The sequence below is a fragment of the Leucoraja erinacea genome, chromosome 17, assembly GCF_028641065.1.
Source record: "Leucoraja erinacea ecotype New England chromosome 17, Leri_hhj_1, whole genome shotgun sequence".
NCBI classification, from domain to species: Eukaryota; Metazoa; Chordata; class Chondrichthyes; order Rajiformes; family Rajidae; genus Leucoraja; species Leucoraja erinaceus.
This window is the reverse complement of record NC_073393.1, coordinates 37,568,004-37,588,163: the sequence shown is the minus strand read 5'-3', so window position 1 is coordinate 37,588,163 and position 20,160 is coordinate 37,568,004. Positions and strand designations below refer to the sequence as shown.

Sequence of the window (20,160 nt, the reverse complement as noted above, 5' to 3'; positions counted from 1 at the left end):
TTATTTTACCCTCTCTTCTCAATGACCTTAAGGACCTTATTTTCAATAGATAACAGACACTAATTTGAAGCTGAACATGCAAACCTTATAACCATATAACAATTACAGCACGGAAACAGGCCATCTCGACCCTTCTAGTCCGTGCCAAACACGTATTCTCCCCTAGTCCCATACACCTGCATTCAGACCATAACCCTCCATGCCTTTCCCGTCCATATAACTATCCAATTTATTTTTAAATGATAAAAAAAAAAAAAACCTGCCTCCACCACCTTCACTGGAAGCTCATTCCACACAGCCACCACTCTCTGAGTAAAGAAGTTCCCCCTCATGTTACCCCTAAACTTCTGTCCCTTAATTCTCAAGTCATGTCCCCTTGTTTGAATCTTCCCTACTCTCAGTGGGAAAACCTTGAGAGGAATAAAGTAATCACCCAGTTGTATCACAGGTTTAAGTCATAGGCAGTCTGTCTCCTTCAATTACACTCTCTCTGTGCCAAAACAAAAGTACCATGGTGTGGCTATTTCATGAAAAAGGAAGTGCCCAACCCTCTGCTTCCTCTTCACATTCATGCTCCTCAAAATTAATCCAGTCTATGCACATTTTCTCACCCCATTTTCTAAAAATATGAACAAAGCACGGCTGAAACAGAAAGTTAGATATTATTCCTGGTTGTATTAGATGTTTGACCCTTACCACTTGGCCAATGGACTCATGATCTGCGGATGGTCGCAGATGAATGTTGGGTTAATGCAAGTAACCTCCAGGAATTCACCAACCAACTGGAAGAAAACAGTGATATTTAAAGAGGGATGGAAATCTATTTTACTTAAAATATGACTATACATCCCACATCTGATATAGATAGCAAATCTGGAGGCCACCAATTAGTAAACAAACTAGCTTGCATATGTCTCCAATTTTCAAATTTTTTTAAAGTTATGAGATAGATGCTTTGTAAAATCTATCCTCTTTGAATTTAATTATGTCGACTGAAAATGTGGAAGGGGTAAAGTGATATTAAAAAATATCCTGGAGTACAGTCATCACATATTATTGTGGCATGGTCAGCATGGGCAATTTGGGCCAAAGGGCCCGTTTCAATGCCCTATGACTATTGAAAGAAACAACAAAGTTGCTGCTTCATTTATCATCTCACTAGGAGTCAAAATCTCTCAAACACATGACAATAGGAGTTATTTCTTATAGACAAGAAAGCCAATTCTGATTTAAATAAGTGTAAACAAACTTTTCTTATTTGTCACAGTAATTCCGGGCTCATATTTAAAGAGCGGAAGAGGAAAAAAAATACTACAAAGTAAAAGAAAAATATAAAATGAATTAGGTATACAAATCTCACTTTAAAGAAATAACAATGTTAATTGCAAGATGCATCATTCTTAAGAGCGATCTTGTAAATTATTTTGTCATTTTAACCAACTTGTTACAGCCCCATTATCCCGGTGCGCAATCAATAACCTGTTTTAAATAATAAATTTTAACTATACCTTATCTAAAAGCCTGGATGTAGATCTCGGAGATGAACATTCAACACCTTTCCGGGCGCATAGGTCATCAAAGAATTTACGAGTTTCTGTTCACATAAAATGCAATTGGTTCATTTAATAGCAACATGAATTTCAATCAGTTCTAAACAAGGCTCATTGCAAGGACCGCAGCTATTTACAATATACATCAATGATTTGGATGAAGGGATTCAAAGTAACATTAGCTAAATTTGCAGATGACACAAAGCTGGGTGGCAGTGTGAACTGTGAGGAGGATGCTATGAGAATGCAGGGTGACTTGGACAAGTTGGGGGAGTGGGCAGATGCATGGCAGATTAAGTTTAATGCGGATAAATGTGAGGTCATCCACTTTGGTAGCAAAACAGGAAGGCAGATTACTATCTAAATGGTGTCAAGTTGGGAAAAGGGGAAGTACAACGGGATCTGGGGGTCCTTGGACGTCAGTCTATGAAAGTAAGCATGCAGGTACAGCAGGCAGTGAAGAAAGTGAATGGCATGTTGGTCTTTATAACGAGAGGAATCGAATATAGGAGCTAAGAGGTCCTTCTGCAGCTGTACAGAGGCCTAGTGTGCCCACACCTGGAGTATTGTGTGCAGTTTTGGTCCCCTAACTTGAGGGAGGACATACTTGCTATTGAGGGAGTGCAGTGTAGGTTTACAAGGTTAATTCCCGGGATGGCGGGACTGTCATATGCTGAGAGAATGGAGCAGCTGGGCTTGTACACTCTTGAGTTTAGAAGGATGAGAGGGTATCTCATTGAAACATAAAAGATTGTTAAGGGCTTAGACACGCTAGAGGCAGGAAACATGTTCCCGATGTTGGGGGAAGACCAGAACCAGGGGCCACAGTTTAAGAATAAGTAGTAAGCCATTTAGAATGGAGACGAGGAAACACCTTTTCTCACAGAGAGTGGTGAGTCTGTGGAAATCTCTGCCTCAGAGGGAGGCTGGTTCTCTGGGTGCTTTCAAGAGCAAGAGAGAGCTAGATAGGGCTCTTAAAAACAGCGGAATCAGGGGATATGGGGAGAAGGCAGGAACAGGGTACTGATTGGGGATGATCAGCCATGATCACATTGAATGGCGGTGCTGGCTTGAACGGCCGAATGGTACTCCTGCACCCATTGTCTATTCTATTAAAGGAAATCAAAAATTCAGAATGTCAATTTATGATGGACCAGAGGAAATATTTTTATCTCAGGAGTTTGTGATTCTTTGGAATTCCCTAAATCATAGAGCTCTGGAGGATGAGTCGTTGATGTGTTCAAGATACATTCTTGAACTATTCAGGAGTCAATTGTTACATGCAACAGAAAGGAAAGTGAGTCTAAGGCCAAGTCAGCCAAAGCCATGATCTTGTTGAATATGGAAGCAGGACAGAGGGTTATTAATCTCTGATCCTGGCTCTTATATTCCAAAACACATTGGCACTTTCGTTTGACTTTGTGTACAACAAGTCATTACAAAACTTTCACCCAATCACCACAGAACGAGGGTTAAATTCTCAACTGAGGCTTCTCAAGTAAGTGATATGAGATTCTATTTTTTCTTGTGAACATTTGCACTACAAATGATTACTTGAAATTGAAGATATGGATACTATTTAATTGTGTTAGCGGAAATAATGAGATGTCACTAAAACAATATTGTTTATACAAGAGTACGGAAATAAGAGGTCACACTTCCCTCAAGTCTCCACCACAATTCAGTAAGACAAAGGCTGAACTTTTAGGCTTCACTTCTCTGTTCCATCCCCTTCATTTCATTTGCATGCAAAAATATATTGATTTCAGTCTTGAATTTACTCAGTCTGAGCATCCAGTGATCTCCAACACTCTCAACGACAATTCCAAACCCTCTCAATTAGTGCATTTTGTATTTCATTTCATAAAGGCTGACCACCATCCTGAAACGAGAACCCTTAACTCTACACTGTCAGACAGAGCAAGAAAAATCTCAGCATCTAGCCTTTAGCCCTCTCGGAGAAACATATACAAGGTCATCTCTCATTTTGATTTGAACTCTAAAGAATATCAATCCACTTAATTTCTCAACAAGTTGTCATCTCAGAAATATATCTGGTGAACTCTCAATGCAAACCTTCCAAGCCAAATCCATCCTTTATTCAGCAAGGCACTGACAAGAAGCTCATGCAAGTTCAGCAATACCTCTTTCCCCTTACACTCCAACCTAATGACAGTGAAGGTTTTCTTATCACCTGCTTCCTAATTACCTGCTTACATGCAATTTAACTTTCCTTGAATGCTCAAATCACAGAATCCACAAACTCCTGCACACCAATATTTAGGAATAAGATTAAATAATGTCATATTGTACAAAATATAACAAAAGTCACCATGTTATTAACCAAAAAGCTCTTAGAACGGTTAGTTAAAGCAAATAGCATAGGCAAAATTAATAAATTTAAAGTAGAAGAAAGCTCAGACAGAGCACTAACACCAGGATTGGCAATTTAGGTTGGGCAACCTGTTTCTGTATCTGCACAGTATGTAATTTGTCAGATTTAAGAAGAATATGAATTTACAATATTTTTTTACTTTAGGAAGGGAAAGCAAGGTCCATGAACTTGGCTTCATCACTAGAATGGCAGTGGAGATCATCAACAGCTTCAAGATCCTTGGCATATATATCTTTGATGATCTGTCCTGGGCCCAGTATATTGAAGCAATCACAAAGAAAGCTCATCAATGCCACAAATTCAGAAGTTCAAGGAGATTTGGCATTCTCTTGAACCTCTCTACAGGTGAGTAATGGGGAGCTTCAGGAACTCCAATGCCCAGGAATGTAGGAGGCTGCAGAAAGTGGTGGACATTGCTCAGTCCATCATTGATAATGACCTCCCTGTCTTCGAAGGGATCTACAGGATGCGCTTCAGAGACTCAGACCACACTGGCCACATTCTCATCTCGCTGCTACCATCGGGGAGGTGGTAAAGAAGCTTGAGAACGGTTACCTCTGGGTTCAAGAACAGTTTCTTCCCATCAAACATCAGACTCATGAACTGCACAGTACAATCCTAACCACAGCCTTACCTCAGCGACAAACTACTCTGCGTTTTGTAGAAGGGTTACATTGTACTTCAGCTTGCTGTCATAGTCTGGCTATCCAGTATAACTTAATTTATTTTATTATTGTTTACTGTATATTTGTTTGTTATGTTTTTGCGCTAATGTGCCTGTAAAAACTGCAGCAAGTAAGAATTTAATTCTTCTGTTCCTGGTCCATATGGCAATGAAACATTCTTGACTTGACTTAATGTTGGAAAATATCACAAGGTGTATCAAAATAGTGTATTCACACAAAGAGATCTACCAAGAGCAAGGGCATACTAGAACAGCTAAAACTTGAAGGGAGTTTATGCCCTGGGTACTTGACAACTCATTTGCACCAAGAAGCTGGGGGTGGGGAGCTATAGGAAGTGCAAGGGGGTATGCATAAGCAAGAATTTGGGTAGAATACATTATATTTGTATAGATACTTGGGGAGCTAAGTTGGTCAGTGATAGGTCGCTGATAATCGGTCTTGAATGAAGTTTTCTTTTCAGTTCACCAAGTTTCCAGTGACTAAGCAATAAAAATGAAGCTATAAACTAACACAAATATCAGCAGTGAGCATGGCTCCTTGCCACTGATCATGCAATCCAAGTTAGTGTAATTTTATACTATATCACGAAGGGTAGATGAATTTAGGTTCAGCATATAGAGGTATAAAAATGTAAGTTTCTGGTAGATTCTAGAAGCAATTGTACATGGGCAGGCAGAGGTATTCTCGATACAGCTGGGTACACAATAAGATATTTCTGAAGCCGCTAAAGAGTTGAGAACGGCTAGAGAAAGACTGTGATCAATCAGATCAATGATTCAGTAACTTAGATTACATTTTAAGGAGCACAAAAGAATAGCAATTTTCACAGCTTCCAGGTTTACATCTTTGATTAAAAATGTTATAAGAAAAATCCATTCTTACCTTCAGTACCATATTGATCAGGACTTGGAAATTTCTCTCCCAGAGTTTTCTCCAAATCTGCTGTCAAACTGAGACGCTTGAATGGTGGTGTGAAGTCAACCTCATAACTCGGGCCTTCAGGCCCTTCAGGGTGGTATGTAATCTTATGACCACCTGTTATGTGTTTAACCATACCTGTAAAAGTAAAACTTCATGCTTAAATTCTGAAAAGATGCTAGGTCAGATCCACTTTGGCAACAAGTTAGCCAACTTGGTAGGGCTACAATTTGCTTAGTAAGGAAGGTAGGATTAAAAGAAAAATACATCAGGCTTGCCAAACATTGTGCACAATTTTCTGCTGGTATGCAGTTATGGCTATCAGATGACAACTGTATATTCCAAAACTTCACAAATGCTCCTCCTCTCCAGAGTTAAAAATCCCACTAACACACTGTGTTAAAATTTAATTTATGAATGATGTTACTGACAAAATGGCAGCACAAGCTGGAGTCAATGATAACATTTCAGAGCATCAACTAGGACACAAAGAGAGGTGAAACAAACTACGATTATATCACGCAGAAATGAACAACCATTCATAAAGTTTCTAATCTCCATAAACAATCCATGACATATACTGGAATTCATTTGTTCAATGCTATGAATCATATTACCCACCTGAAAGAAGCTTCTCAGTGATTTTCATCAGGTCATTATAATCTGCATAGGCCATGTAAAACTCACAAGTGGTGAATTCTGGATTGTGAGTGAGATCAATGCCTTCATTCCTAAATTGGCGGCCAATTTCATACACTCTGTCAATACCTCCCACAACCAGCATCTGAAAAGTGAAATAGTTTGGCTCAGTTCTTCGTCAGAGCATTTGTCCTCACATTTGAGACTTGAGTGTGCAATCTAGGGTGATGAAACTACTTTTTTTTTGGTTATCGGTGCCCTAATTGATAATACAAAAATATCCCAAGCCCCTCCACTCCTCGTGGCATATTTTTAATGTAATCAAACATAACCAGATACGCGCATATACAAGATAACAATTCAGAGGCTATACTCCAGGTGTGGCACTGACTTTTACTTTGCCATGGGGAAAACAAGTATGAACCCTTTTAAGTGAAGACATTTGCTTATGCATAGCCATCGATTGCCTTCTAAATATGTGGCTTAATACATTTGATGCCATAAAATTAACCCCGGAAACAACAAAGTTAATCATTTGTGCACAGATGCTTGCTGTTCATATAATATAAACATGTGATAATCTGTTCCTCTTGACATCCCAATTACTGCTCATGAGGCATTTACTATCGATGTCAGTGTGCCATTTGCTAAAATGTCAATCAGTTTTCCCATTCTGATCAGCTTCACCAGCGTGCAAATCCTCTCACACCTGGTCCTCCTCAGTCTTTATTGCTTGATGTCTCTAGTGCTCCTGTAACATACATAATATCTTCATTCCTTCTCACATTCCTTGCTGTCTTTGGTGCATCTTCACCAGTTCTTCATTCCATCTTCAACAACATTTTTGTTTCCACTCTTTACAAAGCGCTCGAGATTCATTTAGGAACACAGGTTTTTATTTAAATTGTGTAATTTGTAAATAAGATTGACACAAGGACCTCCACAAGCCACCCAGGTGCATGTCTTGTGAAGCAATATTTTACTGCACACAATCCTACCCGATTGGATCATTCAGATAACAACCCCTTCTTCACATCAATAGTTAACAATTAGACAATTACTAGTGCCTTACAGAGCTACACAAGACAGCCAGAAGGAAGCATCGCATACCCTAGGATTGACCTGCGGATTATATCTAAACTCATACTTCAATGTAATGTCAAGAGAGTGACACAGTTATTTGTGTGTGATCCAGCAAATCCATTCTTAGATGGGCTTAAATGATCCCATAGCAAGAATCAGAGAAGAGCCACGGAGTTACCCAATCTCCAGTACAACATTTCACTGACAAACATTATCACTTACCCGAGTTGATTAACAGATTACTTGTTGAATGACCTTATATGAATAATGACTACCATATTAAATCAAATTATAACAAGAAGAGTATCGCCAAAAAATCACATTCCTGCTCTTTTCACTTTATAAACAAAAAGTATTATTCCATATTAGTACCTTATGATAAAGCTCTGGTGCGATTCGCATGTACAAATCCATGTCCAATTCATTATGATGAGTAATAAAAGGCTTGGCAACAGCTCCACCTGGAATTATATTCATCATAGGCGTCTCAACCTAGATGGAGGATATTTACATAAATTGGACCAAAGTTGTTAAAACACACAAAATATATTGTGTCTACTAAAAAAGGTTAATTGCGCTTACATTTTTAATAATTATACGATACAATTTACTAATCTAAAATATCCAGATTGACATTACCTTGATATATTTTGATCAATATCAAGTTCCAAATGCACTCAATCAATTCTACAAGACCAATCACTTTCCACATTTCCTTTTCTCCACCAGAATGAAATGTAGCCCTTGCAAACTTCTCTGTTCCAAGCAGAAAAATCTCACTTTCTCTGGTTATCCATACAATTGAAGTCCTTCATTCTTGAAAACATTGTTATAAATCTCTATTGCACCCCCTCTAAAGTTTTGCATCGTTTCTAAGGTGTGCTGCCTTTAACTAACAATACTCCAACTGTGCCAGAAAGAGGGTTTTAACGAAATTTATCATGATTGCATGTCGCAGTTAGTAAAGACCAGTTTTATTGAACACTTCAAATCTCTCTCATTTTTTAAATTGGGCTTTGGTTTTTATTTCCTCTTCTCATTCTTCTCACACAAATCTAACATTTCACATTTCTCAGCTTTATAATTGTATCTGCCTCTATCTGCAAATTCCACTGGATTGTCTCTGTGAAGTTTATTACCATAAGAACAAAGAAATATGGATTAGCATCAGTAAACAAATATTGGTTAAAAAATAAAATCAGCCACTAATATATTGAACACAAAGCAGGCATAAGGGGTTGAATGGTAAACTCCTGCTTTTATTCCTTATGTTCTTCTTGGTTCACTATTCTTCCAAGTTTTGTGTCATCTCCAAATCTGCAAAATGTATCTAGTTTTACAGAGGTACAAGTCACTGGTGTGTATTAAAAGCAGTGCTCCTACTATTGATCCCTCAGAAGCACCACTGCACATTTCCTTTAAGTCCAAAAACAAACCTTTCATTATTGTTTTATTTTCTGTTAATCAGCTAGTTGTCTATCCATGTTGCTGCACAACCTTTCATTTCATCGCCTTCAATCTTGATGACATATTTAGTATGTGGCACCTTATCAAACATCTTTTGGAGGTCTAGATCCAGATAAACATCACACCCCACATTAACTGACCCTCCATGCCACTTCATCATAAATCTTTATCAAGTTAATTAGATAAGATCTGCCTTCAACAAATCTACACTGACATTTCTGATCAGTGCACATTTGTCCAATTATTGTTAACAGAAATTTCCCAAAGACCGAGGTCTTTAAGTTACTGGCGTGACTTCTGCGTAGTTTTATTAAAGAAAGGTGTAACACTTAGTTTTCCAGTACACAAGCACTACACCTGGATGTTTGGAAGATTATATCTAGGTCATCCACATCTTTCTCCCATACCTTCCTCAATGACCATGGATCCATCCTGATTTGGACCAGTGATGTATCCACTTTAAGGACAATTGGCCTTTTCAGTAACAAGTCCTGATCATTTAAAAAAAAAAAATCTATCCAGCATCTCAAACTCTCAATTGCAAACTCACTGATTTAAGAGTTTTGATGCCACTGCAGAAATTCATTAATTAAGAAAGCTAAACAAAAATCAAAATAAATTAAAGAATAATTCCCCTCCCATTCCCAATCTGACCTGGGCCTCCTCCATTGTCAGAGTGAGGCCCAGCACAAATTGGAGGAACGGCACCTCATATTTCACTTGGGTAGTTTACACCCCAGTGGTATGAACATCGACTTTTCTAACTTCAGATAGCCCTTGCTCTCCCTCTCTCTCCATCCCCTTCCCCAGCCCAGTTCTCCTACCAGTCTTACTGTCTCTGACTACATTCTATCTTTGTCCCGCCCCCTCCCGACATCAGTCTGAAGAAGGATCTCGACCCGAAACGTCGCCCATTCCTTCTCTCCAGAGATGCTGCCTCACCCGCTGAGCTACTCCAGCATTTTGTGTATACCAGGATCTGTAATTCTTTATTACACAGAATAATTTATGATAGATTTGTGGAAAAAGTGCAGAGACTTGCCTCAAGAAATCCAAGATTATCTAAAAATGTCCGTAGATAGGTGATAATTTTGGCCCTGGTGATGAATTTCAGCCTCACATAATCATTTAAGATCATGTCCAGGTACCTCTGACGATATCTAGTTTCCTGTCAGAAAAAAATCAGAAATGTCAGAAATGCGCATTCCAAGAAAATCTTCCTCAAAAATTTACAGGAAATATATGCACATAATCACACGTAAAGTTTTGATTTACTATTATCCAAGAAACAAGATAACCAGCTTTTGTTCATGGAAGTAATGGATATGCAATGGAAGACATTTAAAGACTGCATGGATGAACTACAAAAATTGTTCATCCCAGTTTGGCAAAAGAATAAATCAGGGAAGGTAGTACATCCATGGATAACAAGGGAAATCAGGGATAGTATCAAATCGAAGGATGATGCGTACAAATTAGCCAGACAAAAGCAGCATACCGGAGGACTGGGAGAAATTCACAGACCAGCAGAGGAGGACAAAGGGCTTAATTAGGAAAGGAAAAATAGAATATGAAAGAAAACTGGCAGGGAACATAAAAACTGACTGCAAAAGTTTTTATAGATATGTGAAAAGAAAGAGATTAGTTAAAACAAATGTAGGTCCCTTGCAGTCAGAAACAGGGGAGTTGATCATGGGGAACAAGGATATGGCGGACCAATTGAATAACTACTTTGGTTCCGTCTTCACTAAGGAAGACATAAATAAGTTGCCGGAAATAGCAGGGGACCGCGGGTCAAAGGAGTTGGAGGAATTGAGTGAAATCCAGGTTAGCCGGGAAGTTGTGTTGGGTAAATTGAATGGATTAAAGGCCGATAAATCCCCAGGGCCAGATAGGCTGCATCCCAGAGTACTGAAGGAAGTAGCTCCAGAAATAGTGGATGCATTAGTAATAATCTTTCAAAACTCTTTAGATTCTGGAGTAGTTCCTGAAGATTGGCGGGTAGCAAACGTAACCCCACTTTTTAAAGAAGGGAGGGAGAGAGAAAATGGGGAATTACAGACCAGTTAGTCTAACATCGGTAGTGGGGAAACTGCTAGAGTCAGTTATTAAAGATGGGATAGCAGCACATTTGGAAAGTGGTGAAATCATTGGACAAAGTCAGCATGGATTTACGAAAGGTAAATCATGTCTGACGAATCTTATAGAATTTTTCGAGGATGTAACTAGTAGCGTGGATAGGGGAGAACCAGTGGATGTGGTGTATCTGGACTTCCAGAAGGCTTTCGACAAGGTCCCACATAGGAAATTAGTATACAAACTTAAAGCACAAGGCATTGGGGGTTCAGTATTGATGTGGATAGAGAACTGGCTGGCAAACAGGAAGCAAAGAGTAGGAGTAAACGGGTCCTTTTCACAATGGCAGGCAGTGACTAGTGGGGTACCCCAAGGCTCAGTACTGGGACCCCAGCTATTTACAATATATATTAATGATCTGGATGAGGGAATTGAAGGCAATATCTCCAAGTTTGCGGATGACACTAAGCTGGGGGGCAGTGTTAGCTGTGAGGAGGATGCTAGGAGACTGCAGGGTGACTTGGATAGGCTGGGTGAGTGGGCAAATGTTTGGCAGATGCAGTATAATGTGGATAAATGTGAGGTTATCCATTTTGGTGGCAAAAATAGGAAAGCAGACTATTATCTAAATGGTGGCCGATTGGGAAAGGGGGAGATGCAGCGAGACCTGGGTGTCATGGTACACCAGTCATTGAAGGTAGGCATGCAGGTGCAGCAGGCAGTAAAGAAAGCGAATGGTATGTTAGCTTTCATTGCAAAAGGATTTGAGTATAGGAGCAGAGAGGTTCTACTGCAGTTGTACAGGGTCTTGGTGAGACCACACCTGGAGTATTGCGTACAGTTTTGGTCTCCAAATCTGAGGAAGGACATTATTGCCATAGAGGGAGTGCAGAGACGGTTCACCAGACTGATTCCTGGGATGTCAGGACTGTCTTATGAAGAAAGACTGGATAGACTTGGTTTATACTCTCTAGAATTTAGAAGATTGAGAGGGGATCTTATAGAAACTTACAAAATTCTTAAGGGGTTGGACAGGCTAGATGCAGGAAGATTGTTCCCGATGTTAGGGAAGTCCAGGACAAGGGGGTCACAGCTTAAGGATAAAGGGGAAATCCTTTAAAACCGAGATGAGAAGAACTTTTTCACGCAGAGAGTGGTGAATCTCTGGAACTCTCTGCCACAGAGGGTAGTTGAGGCCAATTCATTGGCTATATTTAAGAGGGAGTTAGATGTGGTCCTTGTGGCTAAGGGGATCAGGGGGTATGGAGAGAAGGCAGGTACGGGATACTGAGTTGGATGATCAGCCATGATCATATTGAATGGCGGTGCAGGCTCGAAGGGCCGAATGGCCTACTCCTGCACCTAATTTCTATGTTTCTAAGTCGGCAGGAAATGGGTGTTTCCGTAAATACAGCACTCAGTAGTGAAACTGAAGGTCTCCAAACTTCCAGGCTATCTTCCTGTTTATGTAATATTTCCATTGTTTCATATCCTGTATTTTAAGTAGTATAGATCATGGTGTATAGCCAAAATAATAAGATGAAGCAAAAATAAATAAATCTGTTTTACAAAGAAAAATATCAGATGTGTCCCTGTGTTTTGACTTTTTTTGTAACATTTTTCAAGCAGGATTTCATCAAATGCTTCGGCTAATTTATACCAGAAAGATTACATTAATTTTGCAATTAAATAACTCTATACAAGCCAAATTCTGATTATGCTCACGATTTTTATGATTTATCACTCGATTAGATGGCTTACTGATGCCCCAAGGTTTATGCAGCAGAACGTGAGTAGCAGTAGCCCTTTGGTCACGTGTGAAACATGCCAGTTAAAAGCAGAGTAACCGTTTTTATATTTATTGTTTCTTTTTTTATTGTTTATATTTTTTGTTTAAGCTGTCCAGTGAAATACTTAATAATGAATAGAACTTAAAATCATGAAATAAAAATCTCACTTATTTTATCAATGTCTCATCCTGTAATCCCTCCCGTTGTCTGACCTAGTCAATGTTATAACGGTTTTTTTTTTTTGCACTTGTCGCAATTAAAAAAACAAAATTCAAACAACGTGATTGTAATGACCATGACGTGAACTACGGGCCTCGTGGTGGGTTACGTGTCGACATTTTGTATGGGAGCTTAGAAATCAGTATAAGAGACAGTGTCCCATATGTGTTACAAATTTAAAAAGAAAATATTTCCACATTGTAAGAGTATTAAATTTTGGTCAAATATTGGCTGATTTTGATCACAAATTAGTTGAAAAGGATCATGGGTATGCCCATTTGTAATGCTGTGCTATTTCATTATGATTTAATAACTTTCAAATCTGGACATCCATGTCACAGGTCACATGTCACCCTTATTTACGGAAACACCCAAATCTGAAGAGCTCGTTACTATTAAAACTCAATATACTGGTCAGGGTCATGTCCATCAAAAGAAACAGTAATCATAAAGGTTTCAAAGGTCATTTATCTTAATTTGGAATTAAATTTTCAGCATCCCAGGATTGGCCTTTTACTCTGTATTGATTGGAGCAAGCACTGAATTACTTGGACTTAGTTCCTCCCACACTGTTGAGTGCATTGGGCAGCAAGCTTTCGCCATTCTGTTCGGTCATGTACGACGTCTTCCACCCTCGGTGGGTTAGCGTCCCGGGCTTCCAAATCCTTCTGGAATGTTCGCCTCCATGCTAGTTTTGGTCGGCATCTTTTCCTTCTTCCGTCAGGTTGCCTTATCATTGCTATTTTAGGTGCACGTTCTTGTCAGTCTGAGTACGTCCTGCAAATTTCATCCAGCGTACCTCTATGTCCTGGCTGAAAGCTTTGTTGCAGTTTCACCTCTGTAGCTAGTCTTCAGGATCTTCCTCAATCAGTGTTGTTGGAATGCATCCAATTTCTTTTTCATCTTCACATTGATTTTCCATGTCTCACTGGCATAGAGGATAGGGAGGACTACGGACTGGAAGAGCTTGACTTTTAGCATCTTGATCCCGCCACTAGACTATATCGGTTGCATTCTTTTGAATACTGATGCAGCTTTACCAATTTGGTAGTTGATGTCGACCTCTACATCTTCATCTGCTGTGTGCCAAGCAAGATAGGTAAATCTTGTGGCGTTTTCCACAGGTTCCCCATTGATTATCAGTTGGTCTATTGGCCACTGGTCTCCAGTCTGCATGGTCATAAGTCTTCTGGCAGCTGATCTTTAATCCAACCCTTGATGCATTCTCCTCCAGAGCGGTATTGTCATCTTTGAAGGGTGTGTCTCGACTCTGCTAGTATGGCAAAATCTAGGTCTGTGAGGCGTCTTCCTGTTCTCCACGGTATTCCAAAGTCAGGTTTGTTCATTGTCTTCCGCATGACATAGTCGATCGTGACAGGCTGGGTTATATTTAACTCTTTATTGTATTTTGTTCTTAAAAGGAGGAGGGATCAAGATTTATTCTCAAAGGGCGTGAGCTGGAATGTCCCCAATTATTATTTAGATCATAATATAAGTAACGCAGAAACATAGAAAGTAAGAGTAGACCATTTGGCCCTTTGAGCCTGTTCCAAGGACCCTCTACCTCAGCACCATATTCCAGATCCCTCGTCAAACCACTTTTTGTCTATCTACTTTCTTCTTAAATATATTATGCTGTTTAACCTCTACAGCAATTTGGTAGAATTCCAGTTTTATTAGCCACAGGGTGAAGAGATTTCTCATCTTAGTCCTTAACGCCTTTCCCCTTAGCCTGAGACAGTGCCCATCCTTCTTCGAGACTACAGCTAGAGAAACATTTTCCCTTCAACTAGTTTGCCAAAGGAGACCTTGTTACAACATAACAACATGGTTATTTATAATGATTCACGGGAGTTTTTGTGTGCAGAGGGAAAACATTTTTTTTCCACCAACGCTTTGTGAGGTTCAAGCATTGAATGCACTTAAACAGAAGGATGATAAATTTGAAAGATTGGGCAATTGGGAACTACAGGCAACACGCCCAGAAGAGCAATTGAGGCCATGATCAAAGTAAATGACAGGGCAGGCTTTAGAGGCCAGGTGGCCTACTCCAACTCCAATGTTTGTGTGATTTTACCTTGTGTCTAAATTTTGTACATTTTAATTCATTTCACTCTTTCTATTCAAAACTCAGGCCGAGTAGACCCAATCTCTCCTCATATAAATCGTCCAGGAATCAGTCTGGCAATGACAACTCCAGTTATGATTACACCTTGGCCCTATAAAACTGTTGTAAGGCATCATTGCTCCTGCACTCAAAATCTCTTGTGTTGAAGGCTATTTATCTTTTTAAATGCTTGCTGCATCTGTATGTTTGCCTTCAGTGACTGGTGCCGAAGGACCCTCTGATTATTAATTCCCACTGTCTCACAATTTAACTAATACTGTCTCTCTGTTTTTCCTACCAAAGTGGACAACTTGACAATTATGATACATTTTATCAATCTAAACAGTGTCAGCCAAGTATTTACCCAGTCACTCAATTTATCTTAATCGTTATGCAACAAATTTTGTTGATTCTCAAATGCCCTCTGAAATGAACCAGCGAGCAACTCAGTTGCAGCATAAATATGTTTATAGAAAAAAAGAATAAAACCAAATGGATCAGACACCATCAACTTAATATCAATGTGATGGATATTGCTTCATTGCTAATCTCTTTCCCTCCCATCTCCATTGTCCTGCCTTCTCCCCATAGCTTCTGACACTCGTACTTATCAAGAATCTATATATCTCTGCCTTAAAAATACCCATTGACTTCCAAATCTTGCAAGGCAATCTTGCAAAGACCTCCTAACAACCATTCAGTGACTAGTGAATAAAATGGGAGAGCTGCTGAGGCAGTCCAAGAGTTGTTCTCATAGAATCATTCCTGGCCTACAATGTGTCAAACTTCTCCATCACGAAACCTCCTGTCTCACTAGAGCAGACGCAACAAAGCACGTGCCTTTGGGGCCGAGGACCTTGGGCATAAACTGGAACGTCGTGGGTGTTGTAAATTCTAACAAAATATGCAAATATATACACATTTTGGCTTAGAATAATTTGAATTTTCGATTGTTTCAGCATTTCAATATAAAACCATTTTATTTCAGGACATTTACCTTATCTCGAAGTCCAAAGTGCAAGTGAGGCAACATGTGTAGGCAGGGAGATAGTAGTTTTATCTCTTTGGGGATTATACTGAGCTCCCCCTTTTTTGTCTTTCCTGGGTTTCCTTCCACTCCAATAATATCACCACGCCGGAGCTTATTGTTGACCTTAATGAATTGCTCTTCAGATGTGTAATTTCTAAAACAATTAATTAACTCAGTTTAAATCAAAAATCACAATAAGATACTAAAAATAATTCACACCTTTCATTCTATTCTCAACTTCCCAGTTTACCAACTTCCCAGTAGCAGGTTCCAGATTATTCCATACAAATGCATTCAACAATTTCAAGTACATTCTTTTAACTATTTTAGATGCTGGTATATTATTACACAACAAATTAAAATATAGTTTTGTATGAAAAATCAAATATAGGTTTTGCAAGAAACAAACCAATCATCCGAAAATAGTTATAGATGCACTATTTAGCTAGTTTTGAATATTTATGAACAGAAATACTGACCATGTTTCAGGTGTAAGCATTATTTTCTTAGATAAAGATAACGGTATATTAAGGTCATAAGTGATAGGAGCAGAATTAGGCCATTCGACCTCTAGTCCAAGACTCTCCCACTAGTGGAAACATTCCCTCCACCACTCTATCCAAGCCTTTCACTATTCTGTACACTTCAATAAGGTCCTTCCACTCATTCTTCTAAATTCCAGCGAGTACAGGCCCAGTGCCGTCAAACGCTTATCATATGTTAACCCACTAATTCCTGAGATCATTCTTGTAAACCTCCTCTGGACCCTCTCCAAAACATATCCTCAGATATGGTGCCCAAAATTGCTTACAATACTCCAAATGCAGCCTGACCAGCGCCTTATTGAGCCTCAGCATTACATCCCTGGTTTGTTTTTGTATTCTAGCCCTCTTGAAATAAGTGCTAGCATTTGCGTTCTTTACTACCAATTCGACTAGCAGATTAACTTTTTGGGAATCCTGCACCAGCACTCCCACGTCCCTTTGCACTTCCAATTTCTGGATTCTCTCCCCATTTAGAAAATGTCAAGGCCTTTATTCATACTACCAAAATGCACGACTCCATACTTCGCTACACTATATTCCATCTGCCACATCTCTGCCCACTCTCCCAACCTGTCCAAGTCTTTCTGCAGAGGCCCTGCCTTCTCTGCGCTACCTGCCCCTTCAACTATTTTCGTAATATCCGTAATCTTGGCCACAAAGCCTTCAATCCCCCTCATCCAAATCATTAACACAGTGCCCTCCATAATGTTTGTGACAAAGACCCATCATTTATTTATTTGCCTCTGTGCTCCACAATTTGAGATTTGTAATAGAAAAAAATTACATGTGGTTAAAGTGCACATTGTATAAAGGACATTTTTATACATTTGGTTTCACCATGTAGAAATTACAGCCGTGTCCCTCGTGTGTGTAGGATAGTGTTAATGTGTGGGGATTGCTGGTCGGTGCGGACTCGGTGGGCCGAAGGGCCTGATTCAGGGTGTATCTCTAAACTTAACTCCTTTAATATCTCTAGTTCCTGAGGTAAAATAAAACATACTGCATCTACATGTATATTAAAACCTTCCAACAAATCAGTTTACTCCAATCTTAACATTTATTGAAATCAATTTGCATCGACATAAGCTTCATAAGTAAATGTGGCTATCCTACTGTTGTGCTGAAGGAGTCAGTAATTAAAACAAATCTGAATAAACCAGATAGTTCAATTCTCCCAGTGTTATCCAACATACTTGGAATTTGCCATGACCTGTAGCTTGACTCCTTCACCACGGAGGTCGTAGAAAATTAATTTGGCGCCAGAGGCTCGTTTGGCATGGATGCGACCTAGAAAAGTTAAGGTACAATGTTTTCCATTGTAAGCTCACCTCGCGAAGCACACATGAGAAAGAGAAAAAGTATTTAAGTCTGGTATCTGGACTTTCCAGTCCAGAAAATAATGAATATTTACCAACTTAAAATTTTTTTTTTTTTAAACCCTGCATCCGATAAAAATACAGAATAATACATAAAATGTTGGAAGCACTCAGCAGCCATTCAGCTTCTATGGAGACGGAAACGTTTGATAGCCACAGAAGAAGGATCTCATGTGGCATTCTGTCCTGCTTCTTGGTGGAACAAGTCTGTTGCTGAAGGTGCTCCTCAGGTTGACCAGTGTGTCATGGAGGGGGTGAGCTGTATTGTCCAGGAAGTATCCTCCCTTTCAAGAGCACCTCCCAAGAATCCAACTCCGCCCCCAGGACAGAGCCAGCCTTCCTGAGTTTGTGGATCCTATTGGCATTCGCAGCCTTCGCCCTGCTGCCCCAGCACACGGCAGCGAAGATGATGGCACTGGCTACCACCGATTGGTAGAACATCTGCAGCATTTCACTGCAAACGTTGAAAAAGCAGAGCCTTTTCAAAAAGTGCAGACGGCTCTGTCCCTTCTTGTACAGGGCCTCAGCATTCCTGGACCAGTCCAGTTTACTGTCCAGGTATTTATACTCCCTAGTAAACTGCACATCCACACCATTGATGGAGACGGTACAGGGGTGTTCCCCTCCTCCTAAAGTCCATCATCAACTCCTTGGTCTTAGTGTCTGTATAGAGCGATACAGGGTGGAGACAGGCTCACAACAGCCAACATGTCCCAGCTACACTAGTCCCACCTGCTTGTGTTTGGTCCATATTCCTCCAAAACTGTTCAATCTATGTACCTGTCTAACTGTTCCTTAAACGTTGGGATAGTCCCAGCTTCAACTACCTCCTATGGCAGCTTGTTCCATATATCCACCACCCTTCGTGTGAAAACGTTACCCCTCAGATTCCTATTAAATCTTTTTCCCCTTCACCTTAAATCTATGTAACCTACCCTGGGCAAGAAACTCTGTTCATCTACCCGATCTATTCCTCTCATAATTTTATACAGTGCTATAAGATCACCCCCTCATCCTCCTGCGCTCCAGGGAATAAGGTTCCAGCCTACATAACTTCGCTCAGACCCTACAGTCCTGGCAAAATATCCTCATAACATCCTGTTTGTTCATCCCCACTACAAAATACAGGTTTTTAATTCCATGTTAACTAAGTTACTAAACTTAATTTCTCTAATTACCATGGAGGGACTTAAACTGGCATGCCATTGTTTATTGCAAAGGGGTTGGAGTTTAAGAATGGGAAGATTTTGTTAGTTGTGCAGGCGTTGGTGTGGTCACACCTGGAATACTGGTCACCTTATGTCAAAAAAGCATATATACCATTAAAAGGAAACCCCAATGCCGCTGTATTACTACTCCAGTAACTTAACCAAGGGTCCTTTTCAGGTAATGACAGGGCTCCATCACAAGAACTGATTGTAACCCAAACAGTTGACATGTCAGAAATGTGGTCCCAACTAAAATCTTTGAGTAAAACAAATGAAAGATGCTTTTTTGAAAATCTTACCTGCCAAGGTCAAATTAATATTAGCGAGATGGTCACCAGGCTGCAGATGATTATACTTTTCAATGAACTCTGTTAAGGAGAGATCGACATGGAATTTATGAGGATATGGATCCTCTTCAGTGCCCTTCAGTTGCTGGATGGCCAGTGTCCGTATTTTGAAATATTGCTGAAAAGATAAAAAGATAGAGAAAACATTGCAATGTCTGACATATAATATGAACTTGGAACTTTGTAAACTTGCACTACAACAAAAATGTTCTGAAGAATAATCAGAATTGTGGGCTGCGAGCCAAATGAACAGATTCTAGAAAGATGGCCAAAGGTTCAGTCAAATAGCCAGATTTAAAGGGTGATGTTAAGGGAGAATAGCAACTTGTAGAGAGATATTTAGTTATGGATTTTTATAATGTAGGATCAATGTCAATATCTATGGTGCGCAATTTTTAAAAATCAATTGAGAAACACAAATAATAGGAGGAGAGACAAGACTCTAGGAGAAGGAGATTTAGTGGTGAGGAGGTTAATGGACTCAAGTATTTGAACACCAGAAAATAGGAGTTCCTCAACCCTAATTCCGCTTCTATGTCAGTTCACCGTGAGCCTTAATCCCTCAGTCTTTCACATATGCATCTTGGGTGTAAAGGGCCGGTCCCACCAGCATGCGACTGCATGCGGCTAGCACGACCTAACGTGGTCGCTTGAGCCGTACGGCCTCGCAGGGCCGGTCCCACTTAATGCTGTTCCAAACAGTTGATTTAGTTAAGACTAATGT

The 20,160-nt window shown here is 39.8% G+C and overlaps 1 protein-coding gene across 2 annotated transcripts in view; it reads right to left on the bottom strand.

Moving 5' to 3' along the window:
• The window catches only part of kars1 (lysyl-tRNA synthetase 1), a 42,032-nt gene that overhangs the window by 11,585 nt on the left and 10,287 nt on the right, over window positions 1-20,160 (bottom strand). For both annotated transcript variants that reach the window (XM_055648974.1, XM_055648972.1), the window contains 9 exons: window positions 19,389-19,554; window positions 17,699-17,792; window positions 15,928-16,114; window positions 9,781-9,906; window positions 7,644-7,763; window positions 6,171-6,333; window positions 5,514-5,687; window positions 1,509-1,594; window positions 697-782 (listed from right to left, as the gene is read on the bottom strand). In XM_055648974.1, the coding sequence (XP_055504949.1) occupies window positions 697-782; window positions 1,509-1,594; window positions 5,514-5,687; window positions 6,171-6,333; window positions 7,644-7,763; window positions 9,781-9,906; window positions 15,928-16,114; window positions 17,699-17,792; window positions 19,389-19,554 (1,202 nt within the window). The remainder of the gene's footprint in view (window positions 1-696; window positions 783-1,508; window positions 1,595-5,513; window positions 5,688-6,170; window positions 6,334-7,643; window positions 7,764-9,780; window positions 9,907-15,927; window positions 16,115-17,698; window positions 17,793-19,388; window positions 19,555-20,160) is intronic.